This window comes from Lontra canadensis, unplaced genomic scaffold (assembly GCF_010015895.1).
Source record: "Lontra canadensis isolate GAN:19392208 unplaced genomic scaffold, GSC_riverotter_1.0 scaffold4, whole genome shotgun sequence".
In the NCBI taxonomy this organism is placed as follows: domain Eukaryota; kingdom Metazoa; phylum Chordata; class Mammalia; order Carnivora; family Mustelidae; genus Lontra; species Lontra canadensis.
In genome coordinates, this window is record NW_022630998.1 from 32,398,703 (window position 1) to 32,417,170 (window position 18,468).

Genomic DNA, 18,468 nt, shown 5'->3' on the forward strand with positions numbered 1-18,468 from the left:
TTTATCACAAATAGAAACTATGTGCTTGCTTCATTTTAGAAAAGAAAAACTGATTATTAGATTCTCTTAGGTTAGGTAAAATTAGGAAAGCCAATAGAAACTTAATTACAAAGTACACTTTCAGGCAAGATTAAACAATATCTTTTAATTTCTAACATATAATTATTAGACATTTATATAATAAGGATAATTTCCTTAGTGTGACATTCCAATCATCTAGTATTTAGGACCTGTGAATAACTTCTAACAAAATAAATGAATACCATGTTACTATCATAAAATATTACAAAATGACTATATTATCTAAACGACTTCAAAACGTGGTGTTTATATAAAGAATCCTTATTTCAATCTAGCAGTTTTACAGCAAAGAGTAAGTCAAATTATACAAAACAGGAGTGTATTAATTTGATGACTGACATATACAACTTTATTTCTTTGCCTTCTATTAGTAGAGGAGATCCTAACAATTGGCATGATGATTTTCTTGGTAATTTGATATAAGCAAGTTGTAATGTACATGGTAATTATTTAATTTTTTTGTGGCTTTCATTTGAATAAAATAATTGGGAGGTTTTCCATTTAATGTTTTAAAGAACATTACTGTAAATTACATTAGAAATATTTTTTGATTCAGAACTTAGAATTGTACCTGATGTTTATAATTAGCTAAACCCTTTTTGCAAGTTTTAATATTGAGAAAAGTGCTTGGCTTTAAGTTGCAAGGATACAGTTTGGAAGAATATGTAAATAGATTAGTTCAGAAACAAAATGTTATCAATAAAAATTTTAAATGTTATTTTGATTATCATTTTTATTTATCTCAAATACTAACAAATATTTCAAAATAATCTCAAGAGAAATTGTGCCACATGTTATTTTAAGTAAATAGGAAACTGAGAATAATGTTTGCTGCTATTCTAATCCCAATATGCAAAAAATATTTAATAAGACTAAACCTTTGTTGGCTGTATTTGGAAGAGCTTTTAGTCTTCTCTCAATCCTGAAAACATTTTAGGGGCTAAGGTTGCTTGAGTTAGGTTGTAAAACCATCCTATGGGACTTTTCACTCCATTAAGTGGAATATATCACTGGGATTCCAATGGTAGGTAAGTCACAGATGTTTGTAACAGGAGTCAGATATGTATATATGTGTTATATTTTAACATAACATAAAAGTATGATTTAACTTTAATTTAAAGGTGTGATGATCCTTCATTCATTAGTTTTACAGGTACAATTCTTAGTTATTTGTGGCTAGGATTTCCACAGAGTACAGCTAATACTGATTCACTGTGTCCTCCTAGGGAGGACATAGGGCAGTCCTAGTTACAGAGACAATTGCTGACAGTGTCCCATCCAAGCAGTGCCAGGGAAGATGATGAACACCTGCCTAGCATATTCTTTGGTAGAGATGTATCCATCAGTTATCCAGTACCTGGACCTTTTAAAATCTCAAATGATTAACTACACTTATTCTGATTAAATACTATGTAGCCTTCTAATAACTTGATTTCCATATAGCTTGTTTAAAGGAAGGAATGAACTGTCAGGGTGATGACAACTGTATTAATCATGCATTTTTTGTTGTTGGTTTTGTTTTCTGGGTTTGTTGTTGTTGTTGTTGTTGTTGTTGGGTTGTTTTGTTTTGTTTTGGTATGTGCTGATGCTTTGATATTTTGGGGCCTTGCTAACACTAGAGGGACCGCCCCTCTCAGGGTTAGCTAATTCCTAGGGATAGAAAACAACTTGCCCCAGAATGCATCTTTCATGTGCAAACCAGCCAACTCAGAGTCCATACTCCAACCAAGCAACTCCTTTATCAGGCTCTCACAGGCCTTCTTAGGGCCACTACCCCCCATCCTAGTCACTGCAGGGTCAGGTACCAAACAACCAGTGACAGCTCCCATACCCCAGAAACCACTGAAATTATTCAAACTAGCCAATCCTAAACCTGATTACCTTGCCTCACCCATTCTTTCCTACAGAAACTATAATAAAAGGTCTTGGCCCAGTTTTCCCTCACACTCTATCTCCAGGCAGACCCTGGTGCTTCCCCATAGTGGCCCTGTGTGACGTGGTATCCCTGCCTCCTCTTGACAACTGCGAGTAACAAATGGTATTTTCAATGTAACTGTCTCCTGTTGGCCTCAACATATGTGAATAATAATAAAACCTACATTTTCAAACAAGAAGGTACAGTCTTCTTGGAAGTCATAATACTTAATAAAATAATGTTTTAGTTTATATAACCTTGTTTAATGCCAATATTCCTTAGATCTAAGTCACATTTTTAAGTGATTTCCAAGTCGCCAAGAGGGTCAGAACATGGACCATGATAAATCCACTAGATTTAGTGGAGCTTTCCATTGGCCTTTCCAAGGTGACATCTTAACTTCTTGTATACGTTCTTTGAATGTCTATAATTCTTTTTTTAAAAGTGTATGTATGTATGTAAGTAATTTCTACACCCAGTATGGGGCTTGAACACACTACCCCTGACTAAGCCTGCCAGGCCCCCCTGAATGTCTACAAGTTGTTTTTGTGTTTTTTTTTTAAGATTTTATTTATTTATTTATTTGACACAGAGAGAGAGACAATGAGAGAGGGGATACAAGCAGCGGAAGTGGGAGAGGGAGAAGCAGGCTTCCTGCCAAGCGGGGAGCCCGATGTGGGGCTTGATCCCAGAACCCTGGGATCATGATCTGAGCCGATGGCAGACAACTACTACTACTGAGCCACCCAGGCACCCTGAATGTCTACAAGTCTTAAAGGGAAGGTCAGGGAAGGAAAATCTGGCAGGAGTAGCTAACACAACGAATAGCAACAAAAACAATTTATAAGACTTTGAGTTAGCTGGAATACTGGGTCAAAGTGTAATGATCATGAGTAAGCTACATTTAGGTTTTGAAAATCAGTTACTGGGTGCCTGGGTGTCTTAGTCGGTTAAGCAACTGCCTTCAACTGAGGTTATGATTTCTGGGTCCTGGGACTGAACCCCACATCCGGCTCCCTGCTCAGCAAGGACCTGCTTAGCTGACTGAGCCATCCGGGGCCCCGGGAGACAGTTTTTCATCAGTATATCATCATTGTCATTGAGGCATTTTAGAAAGGTGCCTGGCATTATTGGGTATAATGTATGTATGTATAGAGTATACACTCTGAAATTTTATTGCTTCTTATCATTACCATAAATGTGTGGATAAGGAATTTGGGAAAACTGAAAAAATTATTTGGTAAATTGGTAAAACAATGGTTATAATTATATTCTTTCCCCTACAAATTTCCAAAGGACCCCTTTTTTAAAAGATTTTTTTATTTATATATTTGAGAGGAGAGAGAGTCGAAGTAGGGGGAGCAGGAGGCTCCCCTCGGAGCAGGAAGCCTGATGCGGGGCTCCATCCCAGGACCCTGGGATCATGACCTGAGCTGAAGGGAGACACTTAACTGACTGAGCCACTCAGGTGTCCCTTATACATCCCTTTTAACTCAAAAAGAATTTAAAATGTATCTTTGTACTCTTTGAATTTTTAAAAACCATCCATATGTATTTTGTTCAATTTAAAAACCAAAAAAACTGGGGCACCTAGGTGGCTCAGTGGGTTAAGCCTCTGCCTTCTGCTCAGGTCATGATCCCAGGGTCCTGGGATCGAGCCCTGCATCGGGCTCTCTGCTCATCGGGGAGCCTTCTTCCCCCTCTCTCTCTGCCTGCCTCTCTGCCTACTTGTGATCTCTCTCTCTCTCTGTTCAATAAATAAATAAAATCTTTAAAAAAAATAAAAAAAAAACAATAAAACTACTTTTCAAGAATTAAATATATTTAGACACAAATGTATTTAAATTTCAAATACATTAAATATATGTAAATGACACATTTTATAGTTAAAGAAACAATGGCTTTATTATTTTTTAATGTCTTGATTTTAGGATGATTAAAGCAGAAGTGGTATTAGCTTTTTATCCATATATTCTGAACACTTAAAACATCTGGAGACCTTGGTTTTCAAACCTTAGAGCCTCAGGATCTTTACATTCTTAAAAACTGAGGTGCCTAAGGGCTTTAAAAAAAAAAATCCAGGTTACATATCTCAGTGTTTGCTACATTAAAAATTAAACCTGGAAAGGGGTGCCTGGGGGTCTCAGTAGGTTAAGTGTCCAACTCTTGGTTTCAGCTCAGGTCATGATCTCAGGGTCCCAGGATCGAACCCCATATATGGGCTCTGTGCTCAGTGTGGAGTCTGCCTGAGATTCTCTCCCTCTGCCTCCCCCTAGCATGTTCTCTCTCTCAAATAAATACATGTTTAAAAAAAATTCAAACCCGGAGGGGCGCTTGGGTGGCTTAGTCATTAAGCATCTGCCTTTGGCTCAGGTCATGATCCCAGGGTCCTGGGATCAAGCTCCACATCCGGCTCCCTATTCTGTAGGAAGCCTGCTCCTTCCCCTTCCACTCCTCTTGCTTGTGTTCCCTCTCTGTGTCTCTGTCAAATAAATTTTTTTTTAAATCTTTTAAAAAAAATTTAAACCTGGAAAACTTCACAAACCCAATACATGTTAGCATAAATATTTTATGAAAAGTAACTATATTATCCAAAATACATTTAGTGAAAAAAGTGGTATTGGTTTATGTTTTTGCAAATCTCTTTAATGTTTGGCTTAGTAAGAAACAGCTGGATTCTCCTGTTTCTGCATTCAGTCTGTTGTAATATGTTGTTTTAATTGAAGCATATAAAGAAAATATGGTTTCACACAGATACGTAAATGGAAAAGGAAGAAATAACTTAATAGGCTTTTCAGATAATTATGAATAGTCTTTTTGATACTATACTCAAACTTGGGTAAGTGGTAGTTTCTTCAAAGGTTAGCTGTAATGTGGGATCTGAAACAATATCAATGAATTTCCATATTCTATTACACTAAATATCACTGTTTTGTCCTGTAATTTGAAGGATTCCTTACTCGTGCACTGTTTTGTAATATCATGCATTAATTATTTGGAAAATAAAGACTCTTTAAGTTATGTAGATCTTCCAAATGTTGGCACATTTTATTAATATTAGCATTGATATCAGAAAAAAGTCCTCAAGCAATGGGAATCAATCACAATGATTGATTCAAATTTATTCAAATTCTAATTTTTCATTATAAAAGTTTAGGTTCTGTCATTGGCAACAGATACTGTCAGTTGTTTTCCTTGAAGTGGCAAACTCATTTTGTTCATTTTTGAGAAAATATTTGCCAAATACCCAAGATGAAATAACTAGTCTGTCAATTCTTTCAAGTAAATATTTTTCCATGAAAAAAAAAAATGACTAGTTCTGCTTGCAACAAGTGCTTTTCTTTAGGACTACCATTGAATTTCAGTATACAGTGGAACTGTTCTGTATTTACCTTCCAATTCATCACCCTATTAAAGAGTGAAGATGTTAATCTTTTTTTTTAAGATTCAAAAAAAAAATTTTTTAGGATTTTATTTATTTATTTGAAAGAGAGAGAGTAAATGAGAGCATGAGCAGGGGAAGGGGCAGAGAGAGAGGGACAAGCAGACTCCCCACAGGGAGCCTGACACGGGACTTGATCCCAGGACCACGGGATCATGAACTGAGCCAAAGGCAGCTGCTTAACCACCTGAGCCACCCAGACACCCCCTTAAGAGTTTATTTTCAAGTAATCTCTACACTCAATGTGGGGCTCAAACTTACAACCCCTAAGACCAAGAGTCACATGCTCTACTAACTGAGCCAGACAGGTGCCCCAACATCTTTTTTAAATTAATTTTTTTATTATTATTATGTTCAATTAGCCAGCCAGCCATCATTAGTTTTTTTTTTTTTTTTAAGATTTTATTTATTCATTTGACAGACAGAGATCACAAGTAGGCAGAAAGGCAGGCAGAGGGGGTGTGGGGGAATTAGGCTCCCTGCTAAACAGAGAGCCCGATGCAGGGCTCGACCCCTGGACTCTGGGATTGTGACCTGAGCTGAAGGTAGAGGCTTTAACCCACTGAGCCACCCAGGTGCCTCCAGCCACCATTAATTTTTGATGTAGTGTTCAATGATTCACTAGTTATGCATAACACCCAGTGCTCATCACCACATGTGCCCTCCTTAATATCCAGCAACCGATTTCCCCTTCCCCCCAACCCCTTCCCTTCTGAAACCCTCAATTTGGTTCCCAGAGTCCAGAGTCTCTCATGGTTTGTCTCCCTGTCTGATTTCTTCCCATTCACTTTTCCCTCTCTAGCCTATGGTTCTCTGCGCTATTCCTTATATCCCACATATGAATGAAACCATATGATAATTGTCTTTCTCTGCTTGACTTATTTCACTTAGCATAATCCCCTCCAGTTCCATCTATGTCAATGCAAATAGTGGGTATTCATCCTTTCTGATGGCTGAGTAATATTCCACTGTATATATGAACTACATCTTTATCTGTTTATCTGTTGAAGGGCATCTCAGCTCCTTCAGTGGTTTGGCTATAGGTGGTCATTGCTGCTATGAACATTGGGGTGCATATGCCCTTTCTTTTCACTATATCTGTATCTTTGGGGTAAATCCCTCATAGTGCAATTGCTGGGTCATAGGGTATCTCTATTTTTAATGTCTAGAGGAACCTCTATACTGTTTTCCAGAGTGGCTGTACCAGCTTGCATTCCCACTAACAGTGTAAGAGGGTGCCCCAAGATCTTAACTCAGGGATGTTTATCTTGACTCAGCATCAAAAATTAATAATTTTTGCTGAATCAGTGATGATACTTCTCTTTTTTTTTTCTTTTTAATGTGAGTGGTGGCAATGAAGAATATGATTATCAGTTGATGCCATGAACTTGATTTATACTAAGGCATCAACAATATAACCTACCATTGTTTTTCTAATATCAGTGTAAATATCTACATGAAACAGGCAAATGCTATTATTTGTGAATAATAACAATTTCACAAATGGTTCTGACCTCATGAATCTCTAAAAGCATCTCAGGGGGACTGAGGGGTTTGTCAGCCATACGGTAAGAACAGCTGGTCACAATAATTACTGAGGTTTTGTGTCTACCATCTACCCACCCATCCATCCATCCATCCATCCATCCATCCATCCGTCCCATTTGTTAAGGGGCTATTCTGACCAGACATCATATTAAAATGAATAGTTTCTTCCTCTAAAACAACACAGATGAGAACAAAACACAAGCCTGTAGAATAATTATACGCTAGCAGAGGAGGTGCCTCAGGAGAAAGCCCACAGGGCTGCCTGGGGAAGTTACAAAAGACTCCTCAAAGTAACCCTGGTTTAGGCGCTGAGCTCAACAGGCTCTGTGAAAAGGTCATGCCTTTCTACTTTAATCCAGAGTTTTTGTTTAGCTCTTGAATTCACAAAGTAGCAACAGACTCTCACAGTCAATATTTCAGTTGAATTTTATGAACTCTTATTACATTCTTTCATCCCAAGGAAAAGATAAAGAAGAGGTAATGACCAGCATTCATGAACATTCTGTAATAGCAAGCAAACCCAGAAGTGCTCAGCCACCAGATTTAGTCAGACTGGTCCCCTTACTGGGCAGAAACACAGAAACAAGAACCTCCCTAGAGGGTAGGAGGCCAAGTGAGCCCCTTTCAAGTCTTGGCTGTTTTCTTTCTTCACTGATGGTGGGACTACAAAAATAGTTTTCTTATTTAAAATTATGGAATAATTAAAATACATAGTAAAGTAGCAATTACTTGGGGGAGGGGGTCTTTAAGAAACTGGTCGAATTAAATAAAGAAGAGCATCCTTCCTAAAGTTAGAGTAAGAGGTAAGTGAGTTAAGGGGCAGGCAGATGGGATTTTGAGTTTTCTTTCCAAGTTGGTATAAAGGAGCAATATCAACAAATCACTGAGAAATATAGCTCTACTTGGCCTCTGTCTATTGTGTTTGGGTTAGTAACAGCACCTGACCCTTTGTTACCCAAGTGAAAAACACATATAGTAGACTGCTGCCTCTCTCCCATACTCTCCATTCAACAGGTTTAAAAAGTCTTACAAATTCTTCCTTCATAACCTCTTTCCTCTGCCTCTTGAGCATTTCCAATCCCTTTTGCTATCACCTTACCTCAGCGTTTCATCTTTCACTTCTAGAATTCCAAATCTCCTTCTCATGCATTGTAAACACATTTCTAACTCATACTGATAATAAGGCTCCCCTACTTAAAATGGTGCAATGATTCCTATGACCTACGAGAAAAGAAGCAAACTGCTTGGCTGAGAAAATCAATCTGGTCCCTGCATAAATGCCCAGCCTCATAGCAGGGTGCCTCCATATACTTTTTGAACAGGTCAGATCAGTCTCTTTCGCAATTAGAGTTCCTTTGCTCCTGTGACTCTGTCTGAAAGGCCCTTCCTCCTCTGGGTCTACCTGGTGAATCTTACTCATCATTCAAGACACAGCTTACATGTTTTCTCTTAATCTGAACAAAATGCTGTCACTGCAACCCGGTGCATAGCTCCATCACAGGGATTATGGCAAATATCCAACTTACTGTTTATGGGTCTCTCTCCCCCACCTAGACTGTAAGATCCTTCTGAAAGAAATCATTTCTGAATTATCTGAATTATCAGCCTCGGCACATCAGACATCCATTAAGTGCCTGTCCCCTTCCCTCCCGCAGTACTCCCCAGTGAGCCCTGAAGACACAAATGACTAGACAAATTACAGTCCCTGGATGGTAGGTACAAAGAAGAGAGAGGTGCAGTCACAGTCATGAGTAAAACAATGACACCGATGGGGAACACTAGACACTAGAACAAAGACCCTGAGCTCCTGCTGCTGAAGTCCCAAGAACTCCTCGATCCTGCCCGCCTTCTTCCAAGTGGTTATCAGAACTTCATGGTTTCACTCATTCATTATACTCCCATTTTCTAGATAAAAACAGTTCTTTAGTACTACTGTCTTCATCCTTCTATCATTCAACTATTTTCCTTGCCTTGATTCATGAATTTATGATTATTAGCAGAATGTAGGCTCCTACTAGGCAAGCTCATATCTTAAATTTCAAGGACAGAGATAGGGCATTTTTTATACATTCACTAGGTAATTATTTTTTATAATTAGAAGGAAAAAAATCTAAGACCCTAACTCCAACAAACAAGCAAATAAACAACCTGTTCTGAATAATTTTTAGCAATCTCCCTCCTGATAGATGAGTACATATCTAGCTAAATCTAGTTACATCAATTTTATAGGGCCATAAACTACTGTACTTTATAAAGCTGATTTTTTGAAAAATTGGATCTCATAGCAAAGTCTCTTCTAGGACCAGGATTACTTTGCCAGGCTTGGGAAATAGCCCTTGGATGCTATGAGTTTTCAACACCAATATATTAGACTTGAGAACCTGGAGGGGAAAAATAGGTTATACTTATTTTGTTTCTGGGAACTTCTTCCCAAATATTTTTCTATGTATACAAATGCACATAAAGACATACAATTTTACATAAATAGTATGATACCAGGTATTTGTTTTGCTGCCTGCAATATAATACCTTTTCATATTAATAAATGTAGATTCTCAGTGTTTATATACTATTGTACTGCATTTTTACTCATTAAGACCTTTATATCATTATTATTTATTAACCAAGTTATGAAATATCTGTTCTTTTGTCTATTTTTGTCTGGGTTGTTTAGCTTCTTTTTAAAAATCAGTTTATAGTAGTTCTCCATAGATTCTGAGTATGAATCCTTTGTCAAAAATGTGTTAATGGTGTCTTTTGATGAGAGGAGTTGAATTTTGATAAAACCCATTAATCAATTTTTTTCTTTTATGATTAGTGTTGTGTTATAGGAAATCATTGCCAGGGCACCTGGGTGGCTCAGTTGGTTAAGCATCAGACTCTTGATTTTGGCTCATGTCATGATCTCAGGGTTGTGAGATCCAGAGTCCTGGGTCGAGCTCCACACCAGATGTGGAGCCTGCTTAAGATTCTCTCTTTCCCTCTTCTCTGCCCTTCTTCCCACAGCGCCCCCCCCCATTTTTTTTTTTTTAAATCATTGCCTTCGGTATGGAAATAGGGAAAAATTGGAAACACCTTATACTTTCATATGTCAATTATACTCCTATAAAGCTGAAATTTAAAAAAAGAAATTATTGCCTACTCTCAAGTCATGAAAATATTCTCCTGTATTTTCTTCTAAATGCTTTAATGTTGTTGTTGTTGTTTTTTTTAAGATTTTATTCATTTATTTGACAGAGAGAGACACAGCTCAAGAGGAAACACAAGCAGGGGGAGCGGAAGAGGGAGAAGCAGGCTTCCCGTTGAGCTAAAGGCAGATGCTTAATGACCGAGCCACCCAGGCACCCCTCTTCTAAATGCTTTAGTTTTATCTTTCACATTTGGGCCCAAGATCCACCTCCAATTATCATTTGCATATGGTGTGAAGTAGGGATCAGTTATTTTTTTCCATGTGATTATCCACTAAAAATTTATTTTTCATTAGAATACATTTTACAATTCCCTTATATATTTTTGTTCCCAAGAATGATTTAAAATACACCTTTAAATCTTAACCTAAGGAATAATCAGCTGATAAATTTCTTAATATAAAAGCATTTTTCCTAAAGATTAGTATTTTAAAAAATATTATCAAGGGTCATGTGTTCCCTGGATGACTCAGTTGGTTAAACATTTGACTCTTGATTTCATCCCAGTTTGTGATTTTATGGTCATGAGATTGAGCCCTGTGTCTGGCTCCATGCTGGGCGTAGAGCCCGCTTAAAAGTCTCTCTCTTGGGGTGCCTGGGTGGCTCAGTGGGTTAAAGCCTCTGCCTTCAGCTCAGGTCATGATCCCAGGGTCTTGGGATGGAGCCCCGCATCAGGCACTCTGCTCAGCAGGGAGCCTGCTTCCTCCTCTCTCTCTGCCTGCTTCTCTGCCTACTTGTGATCTCTGTCTGTCAAATAAATAAATAAAATCTTAAAAAAAAAATAAAGTCTCTCTCTCTCCCTCTCCTTCTGCACCTCTCTCTCTAAAAAAATAAATACATATATGTGTTTTTTATACACACACACACACACACACACACATATATATGAGTGTATGTGTGTATTATCAAGGGTCAGACAATCAAGTAGCAAAAATAATCTTCTGGACAAATTAGTTTTATTTAAAACTTCATTAAAATGCAGTTCATTCATAAATTCAACTCTATAATAGAGTGGTAATTTTAGAAAATTCATAAAGTAAATAATTTTTACTATAATTTTAAGAGTTATTCTTTGTTGCTATTGTTAAAATTTTATAATTATAAAATTGCATTTTTGCTTTTGGCAAACAACCATAAAAAGTGAAGTTTTAGGTGTTATTTGATAAATAGCACTGCATTTAGTGGAGCTAAAATTTTAAGTGGAAATATAATTGTCTTCTTTAAATATATACCTACAATGTTTCATGTTATACCCCTTACTTCTCTATCTACAATGGACATGATCACATGACAGGTCTAGAAGAAGGGAACTAACTTTGTTGAGTACCTTCTGTGTATTAAGCATTGAGCAAGATGCCTCTATTCCATGAATCTCAATCTTCATAACAACTCTTCAAAAGAATCCTCATTTTCCCTTCATTTTTTAGGTAAGGAAACCAAGACTCAATGGGGTTAAATATTTCCCAAAATCTATAGCTAGGAAGGGAAAGAAGTGGGGCTGTAAGGGAAGTCTATCTGAATTCAAAACCCAAGCTCTTTTCTCTATACACTAATATTCTCTGGGAGAAAATGGTTGATAAACAAAGACAAATTATGTATCTTAGGACATTCATTGGTAAGTTTCTTTTCAATAATGAAAGAAGTAATGTGTTTTTCTGAATACCTTGCTTAAGATTATGGCACACACTATAAAGGACAGTTAAGAATGTTCACTTACCATGAAGGACTTTATATAACCTAGCTGAGCAGATAAAACTAACATGTATGACATAATTAGTGAACAATATCGAATAGTTAAAATTAACTGTTAAAGTAAGATCTGGCGACCATTGTTGTTGCAGGCATTTTTGAAATGATGACCACGCTGAAGGTCACTGAGGTAATGTTTAGAGTGGGCTACATTATGAAAGATCTTGAAAGAGTTAAACTTAATAAAGTGACATTTAAGAGACCCTTGGAGCTTTCTGATCTTGCAAGAGGTGCTTACAAAAGTTTTCTTCAGCAGAAATACTCAGCGTATTTCTGAGTAGAATGTGAACAATGAAGTCATGAAGAACTTTTTAAAATTCTAGCAGTAAAACAAGGGCCTGAACTAAGGTGGTCCTGGTGATAAACTTGAAAATCAAATGATATGTTACTAGGTTTAAGATTCTGCTCTCCAGTAGGACTGTACTTACTACAGATAAAATACTATAATTGAAACAAAGAATATAAAAAAACATATATAGTTGTCAGCATGCTCTCAACAATATGGAAATTCTAGGTCCATCTAATTTAATCTATATTTTCAGTAAATGGATTTTATTCTGTTACAACAAAGCTGCTCACCTCTATGAAAATTAAAACATCTTTAAAGCCCTCTTACTCTTCCTTAGTCTCGGAAATAACCAGTTTTTCAGGAAAAGAGAAAGAAGGTACCATAAATTAGTGGAATCTCTGTAATGCAAGGCCAACCAAAATGTGATTTATACCTGTATCACATGGAATATGATTATAGGTTATGACATGTAAATTCTTTCAATTACCTTCAATATATCAAAATTACATTTTATAAAGGGGTTTAAAACATAATTGTCCTAAATTATTATTAGACCAGGCCCACTGAACTCTTTTCTTTCCAAATCTTTTAAATACATACAGTATCATAAGGATATAAGCCTAATAAAATAAGCACTAAGTGTTTTTTGATTAGATGAATTAGAGCATATCATCATCACAATTTATATGGTAATTAATTCAGACCAAAGCAGAGGGTTATGAAACCAAAACATGAAATAATTTAGAAGAATCCTCTTAGAGATTAACTTTGACTCCAATGGCTTGTTTAAATTCATGGTTTTGTGGTTCCAAGATATCATAGAAAACTTGTTTTTTGTCAAAATGGTCTCTAATGCAAAACAAATCTTCAATGGAATAGTTATCATTTTTCCCAGTCCAAATAGTCAGGCTGTACCTGCATTAAAATAAAACAGAATTTTATACTGAAAAGTAAAAGATAAGAAACAGTGATGAGGAATTCCAATAAGCCTAAAAATAGTTACTCTCATTTATCTTTAACCCAAATTCACACAGACAAAAAAATTAATTAGCAGTGCTGGAACATATAGTTCCTGTTTCATTCCTTCATGAACATCAAAAGGACTAGAGAGAAAAAAATTCACATTGCCATCATCTAAATTAGGTAACTGCTATATCTGAATTATAGGAATGTGAAATGGCTTTGGAAACCCAGACTGGTAACCCTGAAAATGGGCCAAATTTTGGACAAAAAAACTGAAGAGATTATAATGCTGAATAAGGAATTTGTTCCCTACACAAAACCTACAGTTCTAATTTGGGTTTTTTTTCAGTAGCCTAGGTAGAGTCAAAGGCATGACTGCAAGGGACTATGAAGAGATACAATGTCACTGACATTACCAACATTCATATTCACTTACATGTGGCCCCACTCTCCCTTCTGGGGGTGTTTGTATGAGATATAAGACTGCCAAGGGATGTCACTAAGGATGCCAAACAGAATAAATTTAGATCCATTTCTGGGCGTTAAAAAAACAATAATAATATATGCAGATTTATCATGGATGTTAAGAATATACTCAGAATTTTAAAGTTATTTAAATTATATATTTTCATTTCTTCCAGTAGACATTACTTCTATTACAAAACTATTGCATCAGAGTCTAAGAAAATGCAAAGCTGCTAAGTAGTTCCACACTTATTTTCCCCATAAACATTTCAGAATGCAGGAAAAAAAATCTCCAAAGTCCTTCTTCTACTACTACTAAGAAAGTCTAACCAAGGTATATGTTCTTGCTATGTTGGCACATTCCTGTCCTTGAGGATTGTGATTCCATTCTAGAGATGCACTTTGAATTTTATGTGGAATTTTATTCCACAGCAGCATTTGGTAAAAAGAAATTTTAAGCTACAGGTGAGGACACACACAGACACACACACAAATGAGAATTTCTTTAAGATCTATATTTTTACGACTTACCAAGACTGAATCAGAAGGAATTTAAAAATCTGGATAGATTAACTACTAGTAAACAAATTGAATCAACAATTTAAAAAATCTCCCAATGAAGAAAAGCCCAGAACCAGATGGCTTTTGGTGAATATTTCCAAACGTAAAGAATTAACACCTATTCTTCTCCAACTCTTCCAAATAACTGAAGAGCAAGAAACAATCCCAAATTTATTTTATAAGACCAGCATTATTTTGATACCGAATCCAGAAAAGGACACTATTAGTAAAGAAAACTGTTAAGTCAATATCCCTGATGAATATAGATGAAAAAATTCTCAATTAAATACTACCAAACCGAAGTCTGCAGCACAACAAAAGAATCATTCACCATGATTAAGTGGGATTTATCCCTGTGATGTGAAGATAGTTCAACACACACAAATTAATGTTATACATCACATTTAATAGAATGAAAGAATAGAATCATACGATCATTTTAGTAGGTGCAAAAAAAGCATCTGACAAAATTCAACATCCACTCATGAAAAAAATCAATAAATCAGGCTCAGAAGGAATATATCTCAACAATAAAGGCCATTTATGACAAGTCTACAGCTAACAACATACTCTATGATGATAGGATGAAAGCTCTTCTTCTAAGATCAGGAACAAGACTAGGGAGCCTACTCTCACCACTCTTATTCAACATAGTCTTGAAAGTCCTAGCTACAGAAATGAGGCAAGAAAAAGAAATAACAAGTGTAAGAATTAGAAAGAAGTCAAATTGCCTCTATTTGCAGATGACATGATTCTGTACATAGACTTTGTATAGAGACTCAACCAAAAACCTGTTAGATCTAATCAATGAATTCAGTAAAGTTGCAGGATACAAAATTAATTTACAAAAATCAGTAGCATTTCTATACACTAATAGCGAAATTTCTGAAGAAGAAATAAATTGATCTCATTTACAATAGCATCAAAAATAGTAAAAGACATGGGAATAAATTTAATCAAGAGGTAAAAGATGTTTATGCAAAAATTATGACACTGATGAAAGAAATCAAAGAGGACATAAATAAATGGAAAAATATTCTGTCTTCATGTATTAGAAAAATTAATACTAAAATGTTAATACTACCAAGAGATTCAATGCAATCCCTATCAAAATTCCAATGGGATTTTTTACAGAAGTAGAAAAAACTCTCCTAAAATTTATATGGAACCACAAAAGACCCTAAATAGCCAAAGAAATCTTAATAAAGAAGAACAAAGCAGGAGGCATCATACTTCCTCATTTCAAATTATACTATATAGCAATAGTCATCAAAACAGTGTGGTAGTGGCATAAAAATGGACAAATAGACCAACAGAACAGAATCAAGAGCCAAGCATATATGTCAACTAATATTTGACAAAGGAGCCAAGATTACTCAATGGGAAAAAAAGTCTCTTCAATAAATGGTGCTAGGATAATTAGATAGTCACGTGTAAAAGAATGAAGCTGAACCTATATCTTATATCAGACACAAAAATTAACTTGAAATGAGTTAAACAATTAAATGTAGGATCTGAAACCATTAAACTCCAAGAAGAAAGCATAGGAATAAAGCTCCTTGACATGGGTCTTTGTAATGATTTTTTTGGATATGACACCTAAAGCACATGAAACAAAATAAAAAATAATCAAGTGGGACTAAATCAAACTAAAAGGCTTCTGCACAGCATAAAAAAAAAATCAACAAAGTGAAAACAGCCTCTGGAATGGGAATGGGTAAAAATATTTGCAAACTATAGATAAGGTGTTAATATCCAAAATACATAAAGAACTCAGAAAAAAACTAATGGTAACAAATTATAATAAAAAAACAAAAAGCCCATTTTAAAAATGGGTTAAAAGAAAAAAAAAAGACCTAAACAGACATTTTTCCAAAGAAGATATATGAAAGGCCAACAGGTACATAAAAAGATGCTCAACATCATCAGTCATTATGGAAATGTAAATCTAAACCACAATGACATACCACCTTATGCAGGTTAGAATGGCTATCATCAACAAAACAAAAGATAACAAATGCTGATGTGGATGTTAAGAAAAGGGAATCCTTGTGTGCTGCTGGTGGGATTATAATTTGGTTCAGCCACTATGGAAAATAGTACAGAGGAGTGTCAAAACTACCCTATGATCCAGCAATTCTACTTCTGGGAATATATCCAAAGGAAACAAAAACATTAACTTAAAAAAATATCCACACTCTCATGTTCACAGAACCATTGTTTACAATAGCCAAGACATGGAAACAACCTAAATGTCCATCAATGGATGAATGGATAAAAAAGGTTGTGGTATATACATTTATACAGTGTAGTATTATTCAGCTAAAAAAATGAGGAAACCTTACCATTTGTGACAGCATGGATGGACCTTGAAGGCATTAGCTAAGTAAAATAAGTCAGACAGAAAAAGACAATACTGTACAATCTCACTTACATGTAGAATCTAAAAGGAAAAAAACCCTCATAAACAAAGAGATTAGACTTGCGGTTACCAGATGTAGAGGGCGCAGAGGGGAAAATGGGCAGGTGGTCAAATGTACAAATTTACAGTTATAAGGTAAGTACTAAGGATCTAATGTACAACATGATGCCTAGAGCTAACACTGCTCTATGATTACATAGGCAAGTTTTTTAGAGAGTAAATCCTGAGTTCTCATCACAAGGAGAAATCGTCTTTCTTTTTCCTTATCTTCATTCTTTTTATTGTATTTATATGGGAAGACAGAGGTTAACTGAACATCTGAACATGTGGTGGTAATCATTTCACAATATAAATAAATCTAACCATGCTGTACACCTTAAACTCATACAGTGATGGGGGCATCTGGGTGGCAGAGCTGTTTAGGTGTCAGACGCCTAGTTTTGGCTCAGGTTGTGATCTCAGGATCGTGGAATCAAGCCTCAAGTTGGGCTCCACGCTCAGCACGGAGTCTTCTTAGGACTCTTTCTCCCTCTCCCTCTATCCCTCCCCGCTGGGTCACTCTCCCTCTCAAATAAATAAATAAATCTTAGAAAAAGACTTATACAGTGATATAATTTCATGTATTTCTCAATAAAACAAACAAAAATACTAAAAAAAAACCTGTATTTTTTTTGCTAAAATGGCATCTTTATTATTTTATTTAAACACAATAGTGACTAACCTTATGATAAACAGATATGAATTCAGGCTAAAAAAGGAGCTCTCCAGTCTTACTCTGCTCTTTTAATCCTCTCTCTATTATATTTGAAGTGAAATAGGAAAAAAAATTACCTCAGGGTACCTAAATTGTATTTATTCAAATCAATTCTCAGGTTTCATTTTTAATCCCTTTTCATTGTGAAATTATATAGGAAAAATGCATAATACATAAATATGCATTTTAATGAATTATTATAAAATGAACTCTAGTTAACCAAAACACAAATCAAGAAGTAGAGAACCACCAGTACACTGGGAAGTACTTATATGTCACTCTGTAATCACAACATTTCCTCTACCCTGGACTGCTCACACTCTTGACCTTTGTGGTAGTCATATTCTTACTTTTCTTTATTTACTACCTATATAGCCATCCCTAATCAGTACAGTTTAATTTTTGCCCGTTACTTAATTTTATATAAATGGAATCATATGATGCATAATTTTTTTTGGTCTTGCCTCCTTTTTTTTTTTTTTTTTAAAGACTTCATCTATTTGGGAGATGGAGAGAGACAGAGAGAGCAAGCACATGTGCACCAAGTGGGGGAGGGGAAGAGGGAGAAGCAGACTCTCAGCTGATGGGGAAGCCTGATTCAGGGCTTGATCCCAGGATCCAAGATCTGACCAAACGGAAGGCAGATACTTAATCAACTGCATGTAAAGAAGTGAAGAGAATCTGCCCATGTCTGTAGATGACAGAGAAAACCTACCAAAGACATTGCTAGATGAGGGGCACATTCCACCTAAACACTTTGCAACAGTGGGAATGGCATCCCTGAGCTACAAGTGGAAGCTTTCTTCAATTAGGTTTGGTTCCAAGAAGCTATGAAGATAAGGAAAGAGTGAACACGGAAAAGCCATAGTTGTAGGTATCAGACTATTCCTGTAGTAACTCAAAATTTAAAATTTAAGCAACAGATAAAAGATTTTACTTAGAGGGGTGCCTGGGTGGCTCAGTCAGTTAAGCATCTGCCTTTGGCTCAGGTCATGATTTCAAGGTCCTGGAATGAAGCCCTGCATCAGGCTCCCTGCTCAGCGAGGAGCCTGCTTCTCCCTCTCCCTTTGCCGCTCCCCCTGCTTGTGCTC

General features: G+C 36.0%; 1 protein-coding gene across 1 annotated transcript in view; it reads right to left on the reverse strand.

Annotated features, from left to right (window-relative positions):
* Window positions 1-12,705: 12,705 nt before the first annotated feature.
* The window catches only part of FAM151B (family with sequence similarity 151 member B), a 29,143-nt gene continuing 23,380 nt past the window's right edge, over window positions 12,706-18,468 (reverse strand). Inside the window, exon 6 of the mRNA XM_032847701.1 lies at window positions 12,706-13,127. Coding sequence (XP_032703592.1) covers window positions 12,968-13,127 — 160 coding nt within the window. The 3' untranslated portion in view covers window positions 12,706-12,967. The remainder of the gene's footprint in view (window positions 13,128-18,468) is intronic.